Raw genomic sequence first — 17,807 nt, 5'->3', positions numbered from 1 at the left:
TCCCATGACTTCCCAAAGATGATGGAGATATGGGTATATGTCTTTCTGGGGATTTGTGGTACCTTTGCTGTGTTATAATATGTTTTTTGTAGACATGATGTGTATTGTTTTGCATATGTATTTGCTAACTTGTATCCCTATCATTGCAAGAGGTTTTTACTTAATGTAGTTACTTGCTGAGTATTTGTTTCAGGTATAACTTGGGTGCTGGTATATCGAACAGACAAATACAAGAGATTAAAGGCTGAAGTGGAAAAACAGAGCAAGAAATGTAAGTACTTTTCAGACATTAGAGAATGTGTCTTGCTGTTCCTGTTACATGCTGCTTTAGCAGATGTAAAATTGGAGTCTGTGCTCTGATCTGCTGCCTCTTCTGCTAAGGAGGAGAATTTTATTCAGCTTGGATTTTATAGGAGCCTAATTTTACAAGATACACAAATGTATACTGAGAGGACTTATTTCTGTCCTTAATTCCTGTCTTTAGCTGGAGGGAAGGTTAATACAAAAACGTGTTGCGTTGTCTGAATTGCCCTTCCTCTTGATGGAGAACAGGAGGGAGTAGGAGATTGGTAGTGGCATTTCTTTTCTGAACATGAGTAAGCAGTGTCTGTAGATGTAGATTCCTTCAGATGCATGAAATAAGTTGAGAGATGCAGTTTCTGCTTTTTCAAGGGCAGTGGAGAATTTGAGACCTGTAGTAAGAAAGAACTAGGCATAATGAATGCCATGAGAGGAAGCATTATACTTAGTAAAAGTGATGATTAATGGAGGGGGATGAGTAAAGACAAAGTCATGATAGAAAGGTCTGAGCTATCAGCTGTTATAACAATAAAAATAAATTATACTAGTGTAAACTGGAAACAAATAGTATTGATTACGAAAAAAAGTCCCAGGTTAGTTCCATAGAGATGAAGTATGAGATGCCTGGGAGGGGTTGAACAAAGGATGAGAGAGGAAGGGAAAAGGGAGCTGAGGATGAGCAGTCAGAAGACAGGCATCGGATATTAAGAGGAATGGTAAACAGTCTGAGCATGGAGTGTTTCAATGGACGTGTCTGTTTCAGAAGCCAAGAAACAGAGGAGAAATTCCGCTGACCTTTCAAACACAATTGTATGTACCCTACACATGTTGTGTGCTGTCTCTTACTGCTGCAACAAGTTGGGCCAAACCTGAGCTAGTTTTACCTTAAAAATATTTCACCATTATGTCAGCGCTCTTAGTGCATGAGATAACAATATTATCAAAGCATGCTTTTTCCAGTCTAGCTTATTTCAGCCTTCCCCTGAGCAAAATAAATTGAAGAAGTACAGTCATGCTTGTGTCACAGCTCTGAAATGAGGGGCTTTTGTCATAGAATCATAGAATGGCCTGGGTTGAAAAGGACCATAGTGATCATCTAGTTTCAACCCCCCCTGCCATATGCAGGGCTGCCAATCACTAAACCAGGCTGCTCAGAGCCACATCCAGCCTGGCCTTGAATGCCTCCAGGGATGTCATCACAGCAGTATTCAGATGGGGATTGCGTCTCTGCCTGCCTCACTTTAGTCCCACTTGGTTGACAAAATCATGTAGGGTAGAATTAGCCCCAGAAGAGCAAGTAGAGAAGTAGTTGAGACCCATCTGAAAATTTAAGAGTTCGTGTCCCAGTGTGTTTGTGCTGTGGAACTCCAAAAGCAGTTAGCAGGGCTTAATCTCTGGGGCTTAATGATTGCTGTGAGAGTTTAATGCTGTTTGTTTTTATAGCTCTCCCTGTATCTAGGCTATAATCTGTGAAGGGAAAGATGTGAGGCTCATGCATCTCAATAAGTTTCTAACCTCTTTGTTTGATTTCCCCACCTCCAACAAAAAAAAAGTAAATTCAAGTAAAGAGTCACTAAAAATTCAGCTTTGATTTTTTTTTTTTTTTCCCCTCCTGTGCTAAGGACATCTGTCTGACCTGATGGTTTACAGATAACTTGCAGAGTGGACCACTTGAGCCACACCTTTCAACTGTTATCTAACACATCTGAAACAGGAAAAAACACATTTGAGACCTTTAAGCTCTCCCATGAGAGTCCTAGCAATCCTTAGGATTTGCAAAAACAAATGGGTTGAGCAGTGTGCTTGAGCAGACATTGTACCTCACAGTCCTTAGTTTCATCTCTTCCTCTCCTCCTGTTTCTATTGAGAGGCACAGCCTTGTCTGAGCCTGCTGCTGAGATTATAGTAAGTGTTCTGAGGTAAATGTAGTGGTAAATGTGCAAGGTTGAAGGCTATCTCTAGAATTGCTGCTGTGTCATGTCATGTATGTTCCCGGGGACAGGTTTGCGAGACTGCCTGGTGGTTATTAGTTCTGCTCAAACCTTAAGAGAATTGGGGCTCTGGAGTTCCTCAGGGTTAGCATAAGGCTCAGCAGTGTTGTCTAGAGTGAAGCTGGGGTCTGGAGCAGCCCTCTTAGGGCTGGGAGCGGTAGGGAGGCCTGAAAAGAGTTAGTGTTCTTCAGTTGGGTTTAGAGTCGGGGGCCATGGAGTTATGTGGACTAAGGGTGGGATGGACTGATTGGGATCCCACAGCTGGGTTTGGCGTAAGGAAGGTTATGGAGAGAGCATTCTGTGAGCACTGGGCGTGTTGTGTCATCTGACACCTCTCTCCCACACTCCCTCTGAGCAGACTTCCCTGTTTTTTCCCCTTGTGCTAGCCTGCCCATCAGAGATATACTTATTATTTGAAAAAACAATTGTGTCTTACTGTGTTGCCACGGAAGAGATGATGTTTAGGTGTCTTGTTTGGGCTAGTGTGGTTTTCATAGCAGTTGTGACTGATTCACATATCACAGGCGTTTCAGAAGCCAGCACTACAAATGCTTGTGTGACTTTAAAGGCTGAGTGTCTTTATTTCACCTGTGCTTTGAAATCAAGGCTGGATCTGTGCTCAGCTAGTACTTACTGTGGGGAAAAAAAAGAGTTCTAATGCCCAGGTCTCTAAGCTGATTCTGTGAGCTAACAAGGAGCCAGGTCTATTCCTTGACAGAGTAGAAATGATACAGATACAGAGTTTAGATTAAAAAACCCAATTTGTTATTAGACCATAGCCATGCTTTATCATCCTCCCTTCTTGTAGTACTCTTGTTATAGGTCTTAAATTGAGATGTCTCTTGCTTTCTATAAAAGCACTTCCTGCTGTCATCAGAAGAGCATTTGCGGGTGAGCAGCCCGTTTACTGTGTTACAAGTTCACTGTGCTGGCTCTGTGTTAGCCTTTTGCGCTGCCGTGGTAGTTGTTTGCAGATGCTTGGTGAGTGTCTGATTTGGGATTTTAGTAACTTTGAGCTTAGGCTCCTACTTTAAAATATTGGAAATGCTTCAGTACTAATTAATTGAAGAATGGAGAGGCTGTGGCTGACTGCTTGGACAGCATTTCCCCTGAGAATGCCTGCCTGTGAAGAAGCAATGTACGAGAACACAGGCTTTCCTGTATTCTGCTTCCCACTGCAGATAATCAGGAGCAGAGCTTGCCACAAAGCGCTTTTCATTACACTTGCTGAATCAAAAGTACTGTCTAGTACTAATGACAAATCAGCAAGGGTAATTTGAGCCAAAATTATCCCCAGAATGCTCAGTTAACAATGTAATGGTCTCTTAACAGAGTTTAAAATTAACCCTTTTTTCTGGTATCTCATCCAGGGTTTTGAGGGTTTTTTTTTATTAAGTCTTTGGTGGAGTCAGCCTTGGTGGTTTATGACTTGTTTCTGAATATGTTCTTAGTCATACCTAATTTGCTTTTGTGCCCCTGTTCTCTAAAGGAATAAGATGTTCTGTGTGGTATGTGGAAAAGGAGTGGTGGTATCTCTATGCAGAAATGATGGAATATCTCTTTTCCCTTGGCAGTGGAAAAGAAGAAGGAAACGATAACTGAATCAGCAGGCCGACAGCAGAAAAAGAAAATAGGTAAGACTAGGAGAGGAGTGTGGTGCCCCAAGAATGGGGGGAAGCTGAAAAACTTATGGAATTGATTATGCTTTCCTTCCTTTCAAAACTGTTTATTTAAAGTGGTACTAGAGCTGGTTCTTGGCCTGATGACTGGAATGTGAGCACTTTTTTGTGTTACTCTTCCAAGACAGAAGACATCTAGGCTCCAGATGGTTTTAGTCAAGTTCAGAGAAGGGCGGCATTGCTGAGAGGAACAGCTCTTCTTGCCAAACTGATTGCTTTTTTTTCTGATTTGATCATTTATATCCATGACTTACTAACTTCTGTTGTCAGAGCACTTTGCTGCAGTGTGCTGCCAGCTTGCAATAGCTGTATGACTGTATGATTGTGATTTTTGTATCTTTCATTTTTTTTTTCCTCATTTGAATGCTTCGGAGCTGAAGGTATTTGCATGTTAACTGTAACTGTGCTGAGATTTATTACAAGTTCGATAAATTAGTTTTGCTCAATTTTAGGTGGCAACTTATTTTTCCATTCTTTTTCTTTGTCAGTAAGCTTAAGTCTTTCTGGGTAGAGGTAACTCTTTAAGTTCTGAACTATGCAAGAACAACATGGTAGATGTTTAATGGATGTGAGCTTTAGGAAGTTCTGTTATCTGCAAAGCTCAGTTAAATTATTACAGAAATTATGGCAGGAACACTTCTGAGAGCTCCAGGGAGTTGGTTTCCTCATTCCTCTGTAACACCAGGTAGCTGGATTAGTCATTTGATCTGTACAAAGCTTGTGAATAATTATAAACATATCTTCAAACAGTTCTTCCTAGGTAAAAACCTGTTATCGTTAGACTCCTAAAGGGACAGGAGCCAAAATTCATTCTCTTGTGCATTTTCAGTTCCTAATCTTGAACAAGCCCTGCATGAGATAAATACTGCTTGGTGGATAAGGCACCTTTTTAATGTTACATGCTGTTGTTACATACGGTTACTTTTGAATGTGTGGCAATGACTTTTTTGCAGGACATCATCCAAGCTATGTTCCTAGCAGAGAATATTTTACTTGTGCTTGGACTAAACTAATAAACAGTAGAATCTGAGGAATTCAGATGCTCCACCAATTTTTTTTTTATACACTGAAATAATCTTGATTTGCAAATGAAAAACAAAGCACAAAGGGACTAAGAACAGAACTTAGGAAATGACCACTGATTTTGTTTGCTGTGATGCTTGCTGGCCAAGCCTAAGATACTTTCACTGTTTTTTTGTTTTTTGTTTTTTGTTTTTTGTTTTTTTTTTGCAAGTGCTGCATAACTTCAGTGTCTCATTTTGTTTTCAGGAGGAGCTGAATTCTTAGTGTTTCTGAAATATCAGGCCCTAAATGTCAAGCTGGACATCCAGAAAATGACTCACAGCTGTTAACTGCTTTTGAAATCTTTGATCCCAGTAACTTATTGGATGTCAAATCACTCTGCAAGATGTAGCATTGTAAAGTCTACCATTCTACTTAAAAAAAAAATAATAATAATGAGCTGAGGCTTTACAAATAAGACACAGCCGTGGTACAGACCTGCCTCAGTTGCCATCTGTTTTCTGCATGGAATAAGGCAGGAGGTGTATGTGTGATATTATTTGGTTACGTAAGGGATGAATCACGCATATGTACAAGTAGATAGGGTAGAAGTTGCATGGGAAGGCTTAATTTAGTGTTTTCTACTTATCAAACTCTTTATTTTTAAGTGTAAAGTGAACCAACTTTAGTCACGTTGTGTCTAAATCGCATTTCACGCTGCTGGAACAGGACACCTTTAGCATCATGGTGCAGCCTTCTGTCATTTCAGCTTAAGGAATGAGTTAGTTAGCTTAAACTTTGCTACTGTTTTCTGTGTCCATGTGCCCGTAGAAGAAAAGACAGGGATGTTCCTAGGAGTCCACCTGAGTGCTGGGTAGACAGCAAAACAAAAACAAAAAACCAAAATAAAGCCAATGTTGTCAAATAAGATTATTGCTGTATCCCTGTATGCTCCCGGTTTGTGTTCCAATAAGCAGACTGAGATTGTGGACTCCAGGGTGCTGCTCATTGACTCAGTCCACTTTCTCTATGCGTCTTCCCAGCTGTATAGCAATGTACTTTAAGGCTGCTTATGTATGAGCTGGGCAGGAATAGACCATTTGTGAGGTGGTAGGACACCCAGAGCCTGTTTTGAGTTTGTAGAAATGAGTGGGAAACAGGTCAGGTATATTGGGGGATCAGAGCTGTATTCTTTATCCCTATGTAACCTTTAGCCCATCTAAATAAATGGTTAGTTATGTAGCAGAGGGAAAAAACAAGTATTTGTGCCAAATGTGATTCCTAAAGAGCTGGCCTGTGGTTGCTGAAATGTCCCAGAACAAAACTCTCCACCTGGGTCAGGAAGCAGGTGTCTGGAAAGTTCCTGTCAGAGGGGATGGTTTGCAGTTAGGAGCGACTGAAAATAGCAATAAGGATTCTAAGAAGTTGGATAGAGGTGTTGCTATTGCTTTTCATAACACTTACTGCTAGCCCCTAAAGCAGGATAATTGTTGAGCTTATGTGCTGTGGGCCTCGTACTGAAACTTCGGCAGGGATCCACTGGATGACTCGCATGCTGGATCCCCCCTGTCTGTCCTTCTGTATCCCCTCTCTCTTCACTCACACTGTTCTTTGGACATCCTTACTTCAGCTAGGTGTTGTTTCCAAGGCCTGGCTGTGCTTCTGGATCCTCAGTGTGAGAGAAGCACAGTGGATGTGGGACAAGAAAGGTGACAGGTAGTGGATAGTGGATAATGCTCAAGGCCAGAGCACTTCTCCAGTGAGGGGCATGGTAAATGCCAGAAAACTGTGTGCTTTTGAAGCTTGTGGTGACTTAAGGACAGATTAAATTTTTAATTTAGTATATGAAAGTATTAGTTGCAAAGCATAAGTAATATACGCCTTACTGAAAGTCATGTAGAAAATTTCTTCTCTGTTTGGAGAATCTTTTAGGTGTGTAAGGGTCCTAAATTCATTACTAAGACAAGCATGATGTTAGCCTTGCTGAGGTGTAGCTCCTGGCTCTGTGTATGGTTTCGGAGTCCTTTCTGATACCTCCAAAATGAAATCCCTTCTTATGTAATGTATTTATTATAGTGAGCCTGGCGTGCAGCAAATTGTCTTCTCTCTTTCAGAAGTGTGATACAGAGGCGCTGTCTCTGTTTTCTGACAACACTGTTCATGCTACTGTGCTAGTTGGTTAACAAATTTGGCTTTCTGTGCATTTCTTTCAAAAGTGCTGAATGTGTGATTCCAGCCTCCTCCTCTTTTGTGCCTGCTTAGCCACATGCTGCTGTGATGGAGAAGCAGTTGGCTTTGTACAGTTTTCCACTTTCTACTGCCTGGCATATAGAGAGCTGGAGTTGGTTTTGGAAGTGTTATTTGTTTGGAGAGCCAAGGTTAAGTCTTCCTGGAAATGAAAACACTCTGGTTTCTAGGTTGGTATAACTGATTATAACTGTTCTTGTTTTTGTTTTTCCAGAGAGACAAGAGGAGAAATTGAAGAATAACAACAGAGACTTGTCAATGGTAAGAAAATTAAAGCCAGTTCCCGACTGCTGAAGGTTTCAGTCAGCTTTCCAACAGAAAGACTTTGTTCAATTGGCAGACATAGCAGCTTTCCATCCTGACAGGTACTTCTGGATAATCTCAATAGCTACAGATTTTAGTATGAGCCACAGAGTTCTCCAGCAGTTACTGCCTCATCTCATGCCCAACCTTAGCTATTTTAATCTTTAGAAGCCTTCATGATGTTTTCAAAGTAGAATTCATTGTCTGACTTCTTTTAAATTCTGTCTTCATAATTATCCCCTGATGATTGGTTATATAGGTTTAAGGAAAAAAAAAAAACAAACCTGTGAAATGTAATAGGACAACTCTTGAGCACTTCCTTCCCCCGAAGCAACTCTTCACATCAGTTGTCCAATCTGTGGCTGCCTTTGTACCCTGCAGTTGACCAAACTTCTCTTTGGGAGCTCTCTACTCTTAACAATCCCTCTGGCCTTCTGGGTCATCTTTTTTCCTTCTAGATTCTAGTGATGCTGTACAAAGCCTGTTTTTAAGGGTGTGAGCTCCCTCAGTGTAGCCCATTTTTTATTATCTCTGACCTTTCTGCTTGCAGGTTCGGATGAAATCCATGTTTGCTATTGGCTTCTGCTTCACTGCCTTGATGGGAATGTTTAACTCCATGTAAGTACCAACTTTCTGAATTTTTCTTAAATTTCCATGGTGAATGAAAATCTTCAGGTAATACCTGAAGTATTACAGTGATGGAGTCCCTCCAAGAACCATATCTAATCTGTATAAAGTGGATCAATATTTGATCTAAGATGCGGTTCTTTGGTCACCACACACGTTCTGCTCAAGAAGGAACGCCGCGTGCTTAATGCAATCAAATTGAACAAATTGCATTTAATCTAGACACAGCTTTAACATCCTTTCTGCTTGGGAACATCTTGATTAGGGCAAGTTTGGTAGATGTCAGGCAAGCAGCTACCGTCTTAAGCTTCTTTGGCTTTGCTGTAATAGTGTGACCAAATAATGCTCTCGCAAGCAAAACCAGGTTAGCTCCCTTCCCCTTAGAAATGAGCTATAATCGCAGAGTTTGTTATGCTACTTAAGGTGATCAGAGTCAAGATACTAACAAGTTCAGGCATGGGCTCTAATGTTCCTTTGCTTTAAAAACGTATCACAAAATCACATGACCTGGCATATGTCTAGTTAAAAAAAAACACACCCCAAAGACAAAAAAAAAGCCCAAACTGGTTTGCACAGTTATATCCAGGTTTTTTCAGACATGCAAAACTGAAAGACTCTGCTTGACTCTTAAAAAAACTTGATTCAGTCTTGAAATGTGGACATCCCATCGACTGTTAAATCTTCAGATTGATGTGAATGTGGTTAGTATAACCTTTGTGAGGCTGCTTAATGTCTGGGCAAGATATTTGACCTGCACACAGGATTTTATGTTCTTGGGCACCCAAACTTTTGGCCTCTGTGCTGACAGTCCCCAGGATACAGTCAATTGTTATTTTACTGCAGATCTGTGGGTGGGTAAATTGCAAACGAGGGTAACGTAATAATGGAGCTGCCACTCTGTGGCCTCTTTATTCAGCTTAGTCAGACTTCAGCATCTAGCATTCTCCGGAATGAAACTGAGCAGAGGAACACAGCCCTAAAGGACTTTAAAATTTGGGTACAGTCTTAAGTCATTGGTGTCTTATTGAACTGCAGCCCTGAGTGGGGATGAAGGTGTGTTTTGAGTCATGTGCCCACCAACACAGTGTCCATGGGGGACTGACAGTGCTACACCTGAGGCATTCAAGTGCTTGCCTGGCTCTCTGGGTGCAACACAAACACCACCACCACCACCCCAAAACAAACTGAAAAACCCCACCTTACTCTGCATGCTTTCCTAGAGTGGGGAGAGGCAGTTCGGAGTATGCTATGACTGAGAAGTGTTACAGGATTGTAAATTAATTGAGAGCTTTAGGGGGGAGTTGATTTTGGTTAAATCCTGTGTGGCTCCTGCTTCTATAGATATTAACCTAAATATCAGTTCATTGGTTTCTTCTCCTTCAAGATCACCAAGCTGATTTGTCCTGTTCCTCTTTTGAGGATTCCTGCCCACAGAGACCATGCTACAAGCCACAGAGTTGACATGAAGTTAAAGGAAAGTTCTTTCCTTTAACTGTCTCTTTCTTTAGGAGGAACCTGAACGCAAACAGCAGGAGTATCCAGAGATCTCACTGGTTGTTTGAATTGAAATAGCTTTCTTGCTCTTAGCTGAGCCTATTGAATTAAAATCTAAAGATTTGTCTGTCTTGCCCTTGGGGCTAGATAGTTAGATTTTTGCTCCTGGTCTTGGTACAAGGTAGCTGGTGCATTTGTATCTGAATGGCAGCGGGCTGTACTTGCACTGTTTGAAGCTGATAGAATGGTTTGATGGAGCTGGTTCTCACTTACGTACTGTCATTCTCTTGACATGGCATAAAGAGGAGCTGCTTGTCTCAGGAGGAGAGTACTTCAGTTATGAATTCAGGAGGCTCCCTCTGGGAAGCTGCTACTGCCGGGTTATCCATGGAGGCACTGTGGGTGTGGTATGAAAAGGAGGAAAAGGCTGGCTGAGACCTGCAACGGCCATAGCCTCATTTGCTTGCCTTTCCTTTTCTTGAATGAGTTCATTGCTCAGAGGGACAAAAGGAGCAGGAGTTGCATGGAAGTAGCATGATCTGCTGCCCTTTGGACAAGTAGACGCTGCTGCTCCGTGGTTGGGCGCCTCACCTCTGCCAAGTGCCAGCTTAGCCAAAATGGAAATTACCCTGATGACTGGCTCTCTTCCTTAGAGTGCCAGTAGTAATGGGGCAGTGGGGTGGACCATGCTAGAAGGATATGCCAGTGTCGGGAAGGTTAAACCCAAAGAGCAGAATTACTGTGATGACTTAAAACATATGCTAGGGCAGCAAGATCTGTGGTTGTGGTGGCCTCCAAGCAGATGGGATTTCTCCTGGGAGAGAAATTGGCTTCTGTGTGTCTCAATTTTCTCTTGTCAGAAACTTTTTAATGCAATCAGTTCTCAGTCTTACTGAGTTGTGCATTTCAGTACCTCTTCGTGATAACTGTGAAAACCTGCTGGAACTAAAAGCAGGTACCTCAGGGTGCTACTGCTGAAGAACTTGTCATTCTCACAGCATGAATAACACAGAATTTTAAGGCACTGGGGGATGTTACAGGGAGATAAACATCCGTTCCTAGCTCTTTTGCCAAACTGCCTGTGAGATGTAAACAAAGTTGGCGTGTGTTTGAGCTGTAGCTGTGTGAATGCATCTCCACAGGAAAGAACGCTCATTTAGGATCTCTTGAAACAAGAAACACCTGTTAGAAAATCAGTGCATGCAGAGAAAATAACATCCAGATATGCACATGCTGATGAGGCATCATACGCACTTACTTCAAAAGATTGGGTTGACTGTCTGGGTTGGGAGAAATCTTTGCAAACCGGCCAGAATTCACACTCTGCCTGATGCCCTGGAATGTGGACCTGGCAGAGTTCCAGGAGCAGGACAGGCTGCTTGGAATATGTGGTATCAAGCTGCCTCTGCACTGTCTTTGTCTTCAGAGCTAATGCAAACAAAACTGGTATTAAAAAGCATTCTGTCAATGGCTCTCTTGTGCTAAGAAGTATAGCTGCTCTAGGAAGGGAAAAGGTGTCTTTGGTTTATGCTCTGCTTAAAGAAATGCTCTTTTGCTTAAAGCAAGGTATCCATCTTCTTGCACTAACTGCAATATAGCAGGGTGACAGTCATCCATTTTTTATGCAAGTGCTGACTGTGTTGTAGGAAGTACTCTGCTAAATTTGACTTTTAAATAAAATGCATCAATAAACTGCAAAACACCAACCAAGATTTTATGAACCAACAGCTTGTCCAGCTGATCACCTGAATTGCTATGAAAGACTTTGTTTCTGACTCTGGCAAAACTGTTATTGAGGGAACCCTACTTACCCTGTGGAGACTTGGTGATAAAGGGCTTTGGGAGAGGTGTATTTAGCTTCCTTGGTGTAGTGCATGTAGAGGTTGGCTAGAGAAGGCAGCATGGCTCTGGTGGCCTGTTGAAGATGCTGTCTTGTTCTTTCTATAGCCAAAGGCTTTTTTACTGTCTGTAGTTGCGATCCAGTGCTCTCTTTTACAGATTTGATGGCCGAGTGGTGGCAAAGCTTCCATTTATCCCCCTCTCATACATCCAAGGTCTCTCCCACCGCAACCTTCTGGGTGAGGATTACACTGACTGCTCCTTCATCTTCCTCTACATTCTCTGCACAATGTCAATCAGGCAGGTAAGTACACTGCTGTGCCTCTTGTGCTTTCCCTGCTCCAGGTATACATCTCCATTTGTAAAGAGGAGTCTATTATTGCTGTCCAGTTTTGCATGTATAATCTGTTTGTGGTTTCTGTGTTTGCTTTCATTCCTATGCTTTGTATTCAAAACAATTCTAGGTTAGGATCGTAAAAACAGCCACTATTCTGAACCGGTGTGGAATACTTGGCTAGAGACTTGCACCAGGACAGAGTTGGCAGAAATGGGTTCCTTCTATGTGTGTGTCTGATAAGTTTTCATATTGCTATACCAAGAGATTGTCTCTATCAGAAGCCAGTCTAAGTACTGCTTCTTAGTAATTATGACTTTTGCAGTAATATGAGAAAAGAGAGGTGTAGCATCTTCAGGGGAAACTTCCCTGGTGGCTTTCGGTTCTGTAAAGGTTCAGTCAATCCATACATTTGCTAGAAAAATTATAGAGTTAAACCTGTTCTTTTGGGTTTGTCCTTCCTGCTTTTTGCTGTCTGTCTGATTTTTTTTTTTTCTTCAGAGTCTTAAGAACTGTACCTTTGGTGTCAAGTCTCTCCCAGTGATAGGGATGTGACACAGAAGGGTCTGGTATGATAAGCCAAGAGTAGGCTATGCACAGCTCCCCAGCAAAGCTGGTTTGTCCCCTTTTTTTTTTTTTTAAATAAAAGGTTAAAAAAAATCAAGTTTAAATATCAGTTTCCATCATGTTTCATTCATTACCTTTTTGCTGGCACCTAGATGCTTAAAAATTAACTACGGTGACACCATGTATTGCTATAATTTAGTTATACAGATAAAAATAAAAGGCTGTTTCCAATCTTTTTATTTTTTTTTTTTTTAAAAAAAGAGAAGCATCAGTGAGGATAAAGGGAAATGCCTGTTCAGGAGATTTACAAGTAGCTTAAGTGGCAGAATGGCTGGTGAGGACAAGTGAGCCTTTTCAGTGCAACCAGTCTCCTTAGTTTTCCAAATTTCTTCAGAGAGTGCTGGGGATGAGTTAATAGACTCTGGGGGCTGGATGAATGCTGGTGCAACTAGCTGCAAATTATCTGCTCTTCTGTATTTATATTTCCTTTTTCTTTTATTCACTTCCTGAATTCTTGCTGCTTTTCTCCTTGACCGACTTGTTGCTTTTCCTCAGGGCGCGCCAAGCAACTTAGAAAGACTTAAAGAAGATCAGCAAAGGGAAGTGATGTGTTATACCAGCTGCTGTCAGAAGTTTGGATGAGCTTGATGGAGCAGCTTAATAATAGAGAGTTTCTTTAGTCACAAAGTGCATGCTAGGGAATAAAATTCTCCATAGCCCTCTGTATTGAGTGGTTGTTTTGAAATGGATCTGTCTGGTCCTATGTGAAAGCAGCTAATGAATTGTAAAATAATTTATGTTGAAAGGGTCTCCTGGAGGTCATCTGGCCCACCCTTCACTCCAAGCAGGGCCAGCTTCAGAGTACCAAAGGCCAGGGGCTTCCTCATTCTGTTTGCTGCAAGACAAATCTTGTTTCACTTCCCAGAAACTGGAGTAGTGTTTGCTGCTTTGAAATAAACGAGATCTTTTTAGCTCTTAGGATCACTTTCCTGAATTTGTGGGATGCTGTAGTCTGCTGTTCCTTCAGGTAATCTTGTCAGGTGCTGCTCTGTGCTACTCACCTGTTACATGGAGAGTCCCTTCTTTCCAGTGTTGTAGACTATTATATGAAACTCAATAGCACTGTCAGCAAAATCTTTCTGCATCCATTGGGTTGACTGGGGAACTCCCTTGCTGAAAAATCCCCCATGGATTTTTTTTTTGTCCAAAAATACAATTCTTGTGGTTAGTTCTAGTCCTGGGCATTTCCAGATGTTGCCTATTGTGAAATCAGTAGACAGCATGAACTGAGCAGTGGTCCAGTCTGGTTCTGGGCAGAAATGCTGAGCTGTTTGCAGTGGGTTGTGCTTTCAGGACAAGTTCTGGAAAAAAAATGCCCTTGTACTTGAGAGCTCATGCTGATGACCCAGAAATCTCTTTATTGCTTTGGAGAAGGCTGTTTTTGCTCAAAAGTGTTAGATTGCAGTCTTCATAGTGCTGCCTTATCTATGTGGTCATGGTTAAATATATCTGCAGTTCTCCAGCTGTTAGCCAGCTCAGTTTCTTCCTCCTTGCTCTATGGAGGGAAGGGCAGAGAGCAGCCACGCTGGTTTGTGCAGAAGCTAGGAATTGAACCTGTAATTGCTGGCATCCTGCTCTTGGCTTTATTACTATTTGAAGGAACTTCAGTGGTAACAGCATTGGGAAGAGGACTTTGAAGGGCTGTGAGAGGACAGGAGAGGGGAAGAAAGTAATTAAGGGCTTAAAGTGGTGCCAAAGACTTGCTTTTGGTGCTTTCAGTGGCCTTGGAGGTGAAAGCTTTGTGACCCTTTGTATTTATGTATGTGTGCAAAAGGGGAAATCTTGCCAGGTCAGCTTTAAAACAGCTGTTAGCCCAAGGAAGGAGAACTGATGTGGGAATTAGTGTCTGGCTTGATGCTGCTGACACGGGAGGACAAGGAGAGGAGGTGTACCAAAAGTCAGGGAGCAGGTTCTGAACAAAAGAGAGCACATATCCCTCAGCCTTCTCTTAAATCCTGGAGCTGCCTGTGAAGGGATCGAAGGCAGGGAAGAGAGACATCCCTTTGGAGCTCAGAGTAGAGGAACTTGTGTGTGTGTGAAGAAACAGTGACCTGAAGGGAAATGCAGGGGGGTATGTGAGGGTGGGGAGACCAACTGGACCGTGATTAAACTGACATTAGCGGGATGGGCAGTAGCAGCATCAGGCAGTCTCTTCATGTGGTCTTCAGGCATGTGGGGGTGATAAACTCTTCAAACATGGATTGGGAAGCTTGCTGCCTGTGACCTGGCCAGCATCTCCCAAAATAGTCAACTCGCAGTGAGTAACTTCCTTTGCGCTTTTCCCAGCTCTCCCTGGCACGTAAATCCTGTCCCCTAGTTCCTCCTGCCTTCCTGTTTGGAGAGAGGAGTGTTGCTGGGAGAGGCCTTCCAAGGGTCCTTGAGCTGTTTGGTTTCAGCTGGGAAAGTCTGCTGCTGGGCTGGGTGGGAGGCATAATGTCAGGGTTACATCCTCTGTCCCTGCTCCTGTTTCTGAGCTACCAGCCTTCACCTGTGCTGTTTGTGAAGAGGAATATGCTGCTGTTCCTCAGGCATTTGCTGATCTTCATTTCCTTTTCACACATGCCTGAACTGTAGGTTAGGCTGCTTCTCTCTGAAATGTGTTCCCAGTGGGAAAGGGAGCCAGCAATTATCCTTACTGCCAGGAGTGAGCTTTCCCACACAGCCTGAGCTTGGGGCAGGGAGCCACTCACTGCCTTGTCTTTGAGGCTCCTTCTGGGTTTGAAGACAAAAGCAGAAGGAGTTTCTGTCCTTCCTTCAGTTATTTGAGGAGAGTTCAGAAGAGGTCAGATGAAGAATTTGGATCCTTAATCTCAGTCTTCCCTCCCTGCTCCTGAAGGTGATGGTCCTTCCTTGCACAACATGGTACACAGCAGAGAGGACAGGTTTCTGCTGGACCTTGCCCCAGCCCTGGTGTTGCCAGCTGTGTAGATTTTGGGATGGCTGTCCAGCAAAACTTGCTTTTCATTTCCCTTCCACAGCGAGGAGGGGACTCCTGTGGAAGGATAATGCTGGAAAGTGACTGGAGACTTGAATCCACACACAGACAAGCTGTCACCTCTCTTTCTCCTAGAACTGCTCAAGCAGATGGAGCAAACTTTAGCACCACAGTTCTCTTCTCTCTTGATATGACAGGAACAGGGAGGAGGCCCCTTGCTTCCATGGATGCTCTGCTAAAATCTCTCTACTCTGCTCCACGGGTGAGCCAGTAGAAAGCCGGTAGGATCCCGGTTGTGCCTGCTGCTGGCGCTGCAGCACCCTCTGCTGTTGCTGAGTCTGGCTGTTAGCTTCTTTTGTTGTCTCCTTTCTGTCCATCTCTTGGCTAGGGAATCTCTGAGAAGAGGAACCACACAAGGGAGACTCCCACAGTGAAATGCTCTTGTATATTCCGTTGCTGAATGTCAACCAGTGACTGATTTGTGTAGTCCACAATCTAAAACTGATGTAACTCCTTTTCAGGTGTTCCCCTCCTTTACTTTCATGCTTGTGTGTGGGCTGAAACCTTCCTTTCCATAGTCTCCAGCTGAAATGATTTTTTTTTTAACTTAGCTACACTGGAATTATGAAGGTCTGTCTTTCGGTCTGTCTTTCGGTCTGTCTTTCGGTCTGTCTTTCTGTCTGTCTTTCTGTCTGTCTTTCTGTCTGTCTTTCTGTCTGTCTTTCTGTCTGTCTTTCTGTCTGTCTTTCTGTCTGTCTTTCTGTCTGTCTTTCTGTCTGTCTTTCTGTCTGTCTTTCTGTCTGTCTTTCTGTCTGTCTTTCTGTCTGTCTTTCTGTCTGTCTTTCTGTCTGTCTTTCTGTCTGTCTGTCTGTCTGTTTCCATGATCAAAAAGTTCAAGAACTCTGTGACCTTGCTATCTGACCTATCCTGACAGTTATTTTGGACAGGACACTCGGGTTTGAAGAGAATCCTCCTTCCTCCTTTTGTTGTCTCAATAGCCAGGACTCAGCTGGTGACGTGAGGGGGACACAGTTATTTTCTTCTTTCCCTCGCATCAGATGTTCCTGTTCTACCAGCACTGCATGAGCAGCATCTTGAGCTGTAGCTATTTACGATGAAGGATTAAACTGAAAGAACTGGTAGCTCTTTGCAGCTGCACTGTTGCAAAATTTAAAGGGAATCTCACAAAAATCAAGAGAAACATCCAACTTAAATATTCTGCTGTGAGATTTTTAGCTAATGCCTGGCTCTGCTACTTAATTCTTTCCTTGTTTGTCATTTTCCACTGAAGCACCCTGCTCAGATGCAGATGAGGTCATCTCAGTCAGTTTTCGAGTTTTGCTGCATGTGTCCTGTTATACCGCGTGTTCCTACCAAACCATTGTTCTGTCTGTATCACTGGCATTCATGTTAATTCTGTGCCTAAGCTCCTGACTTGAACCTGGCATACACTCCAGTTGCCATGTTGCTGCCCCAAATTCCGGCTGTATCAGGAGAGAGCCTTCCTCGCCAGCTTGCAGACCCTCAGGCTCTGATGGCTGCCATCAACAGGGGTTTCTAGAACTTGTGAAAACTGAGGTTTGTTTTGGTTCTTCCTGTAAGCAGATGTTAAGAACCTGCTCCTGTGTGTGCACTGCAGTTAAATTACAAAGATAACTATTGTGAGATGATTTTAAACCAACCTGTGTACAAAGATATTAACAAGGTACCTGCCAGCTGACTGTGTGTGGTGTGTAGCTGGAGGTGGAGAAGAACCATCAACCAAAATATGTATTTAAAGATCAGAAGGCTTTTGTTGAGGTGGGCGAGAGTGGCCCAGCTCTAATTGTAGTCATTGTGGATGGTTATCTGGCTCTGCGCTAAGCTTTTTTGAATGTATAGGGATAGAGGTCCAATATATAGTAGCCAGACTGGTAAGGCTAGGTGGGTGAGAACCTGAATATGTTGAAGCTAGTGGGAAGGTTGTACTTTGTAAGCAGAGCTGGGATTTCTTCCTCTTTCAGTGTCTCCCTCACATTGTTTTGACACTATCTTGCTTTTCTGTTCTTGTTTTTGCAGAACATCCAGAAGATGCTCGGCCTTGCTCCTTCCCGGGCTGCCACCAAGCAAGCAGGGGGCTTCCTTGGCCCACCCCCTCAGGCAGGGAAGTTCTCCTAAAGCACACTTATAGCCTTCATGGAAGCTCTGACCAGTGCACAAGACTGCCTTTGGGAGGTAACAAGATGCGATAATGCACCAGGCTGCACGTGTCTAAGAACAGCCTATGCAGTATTGGCCACGGTCTTGGAAAACATCTTCCACTTGGAGTATTCTGCCAGCGGTTATTTGCTCATCAAACCAAGAAAGCTCTCAGAAGATAACTTGACCTTTTTTGTTTGTGGTTTTTCGGAGAAATAAAGGGCATGTTGATCGAGATGTCTCTTGATTAT

The 17,807-nt window shown here is 42.9% G+C and overlaps 1 protein-coding gene across 1 annotated transcript; it reads left to right on the top strand.

Moving 5' to 3' along the window:
- Positions 1–181: 181 nt before the first annotated feature.
- Positions 182–17,785, top strand: TMCO1 (transmembrane and coiled-coil domains 1; the record flags this gene model as incomplete). Its single annotated transcript, XM_010080644.1, has 6 exons — positions 182–271; positions 3,866–3,925; positions 7,434–7,480; positions 8,073–8,140; positions 11,642–11,786; positions 17,437–17,785. Coding segments are annotated over 6 exons (509 nt in total), but the record flags the coding sequence as incomplete, so codon positions are not given.
- Between the last annotated feature and the right edge of the window lie 22 nt (positions 17,786–17,807).

The sequence above is a fragment of the Pterocles gutturalis genome, unplaced genomic scaffold (genome assembly GCF_000699245.1).
Source record: "Pterocles gutturalis isolate BGI_N339 unplaced genomic scaffold, ASM69924v1 scaffold28179, whole genome shotgun sequence".
Classification (NCBI taxonomy): domain Eukaryota; kingdom Metazoa; phylum Chordata; class Aves; order Pterocliformes; family Pteroclidae; genus Pterocles; species Pterocles gutturalis.
The sequence above is the reverse complement of the archived record's forward strand: the minus strand, read 5'-3'. Positions and strand labels throughout refer to the sequence as shown.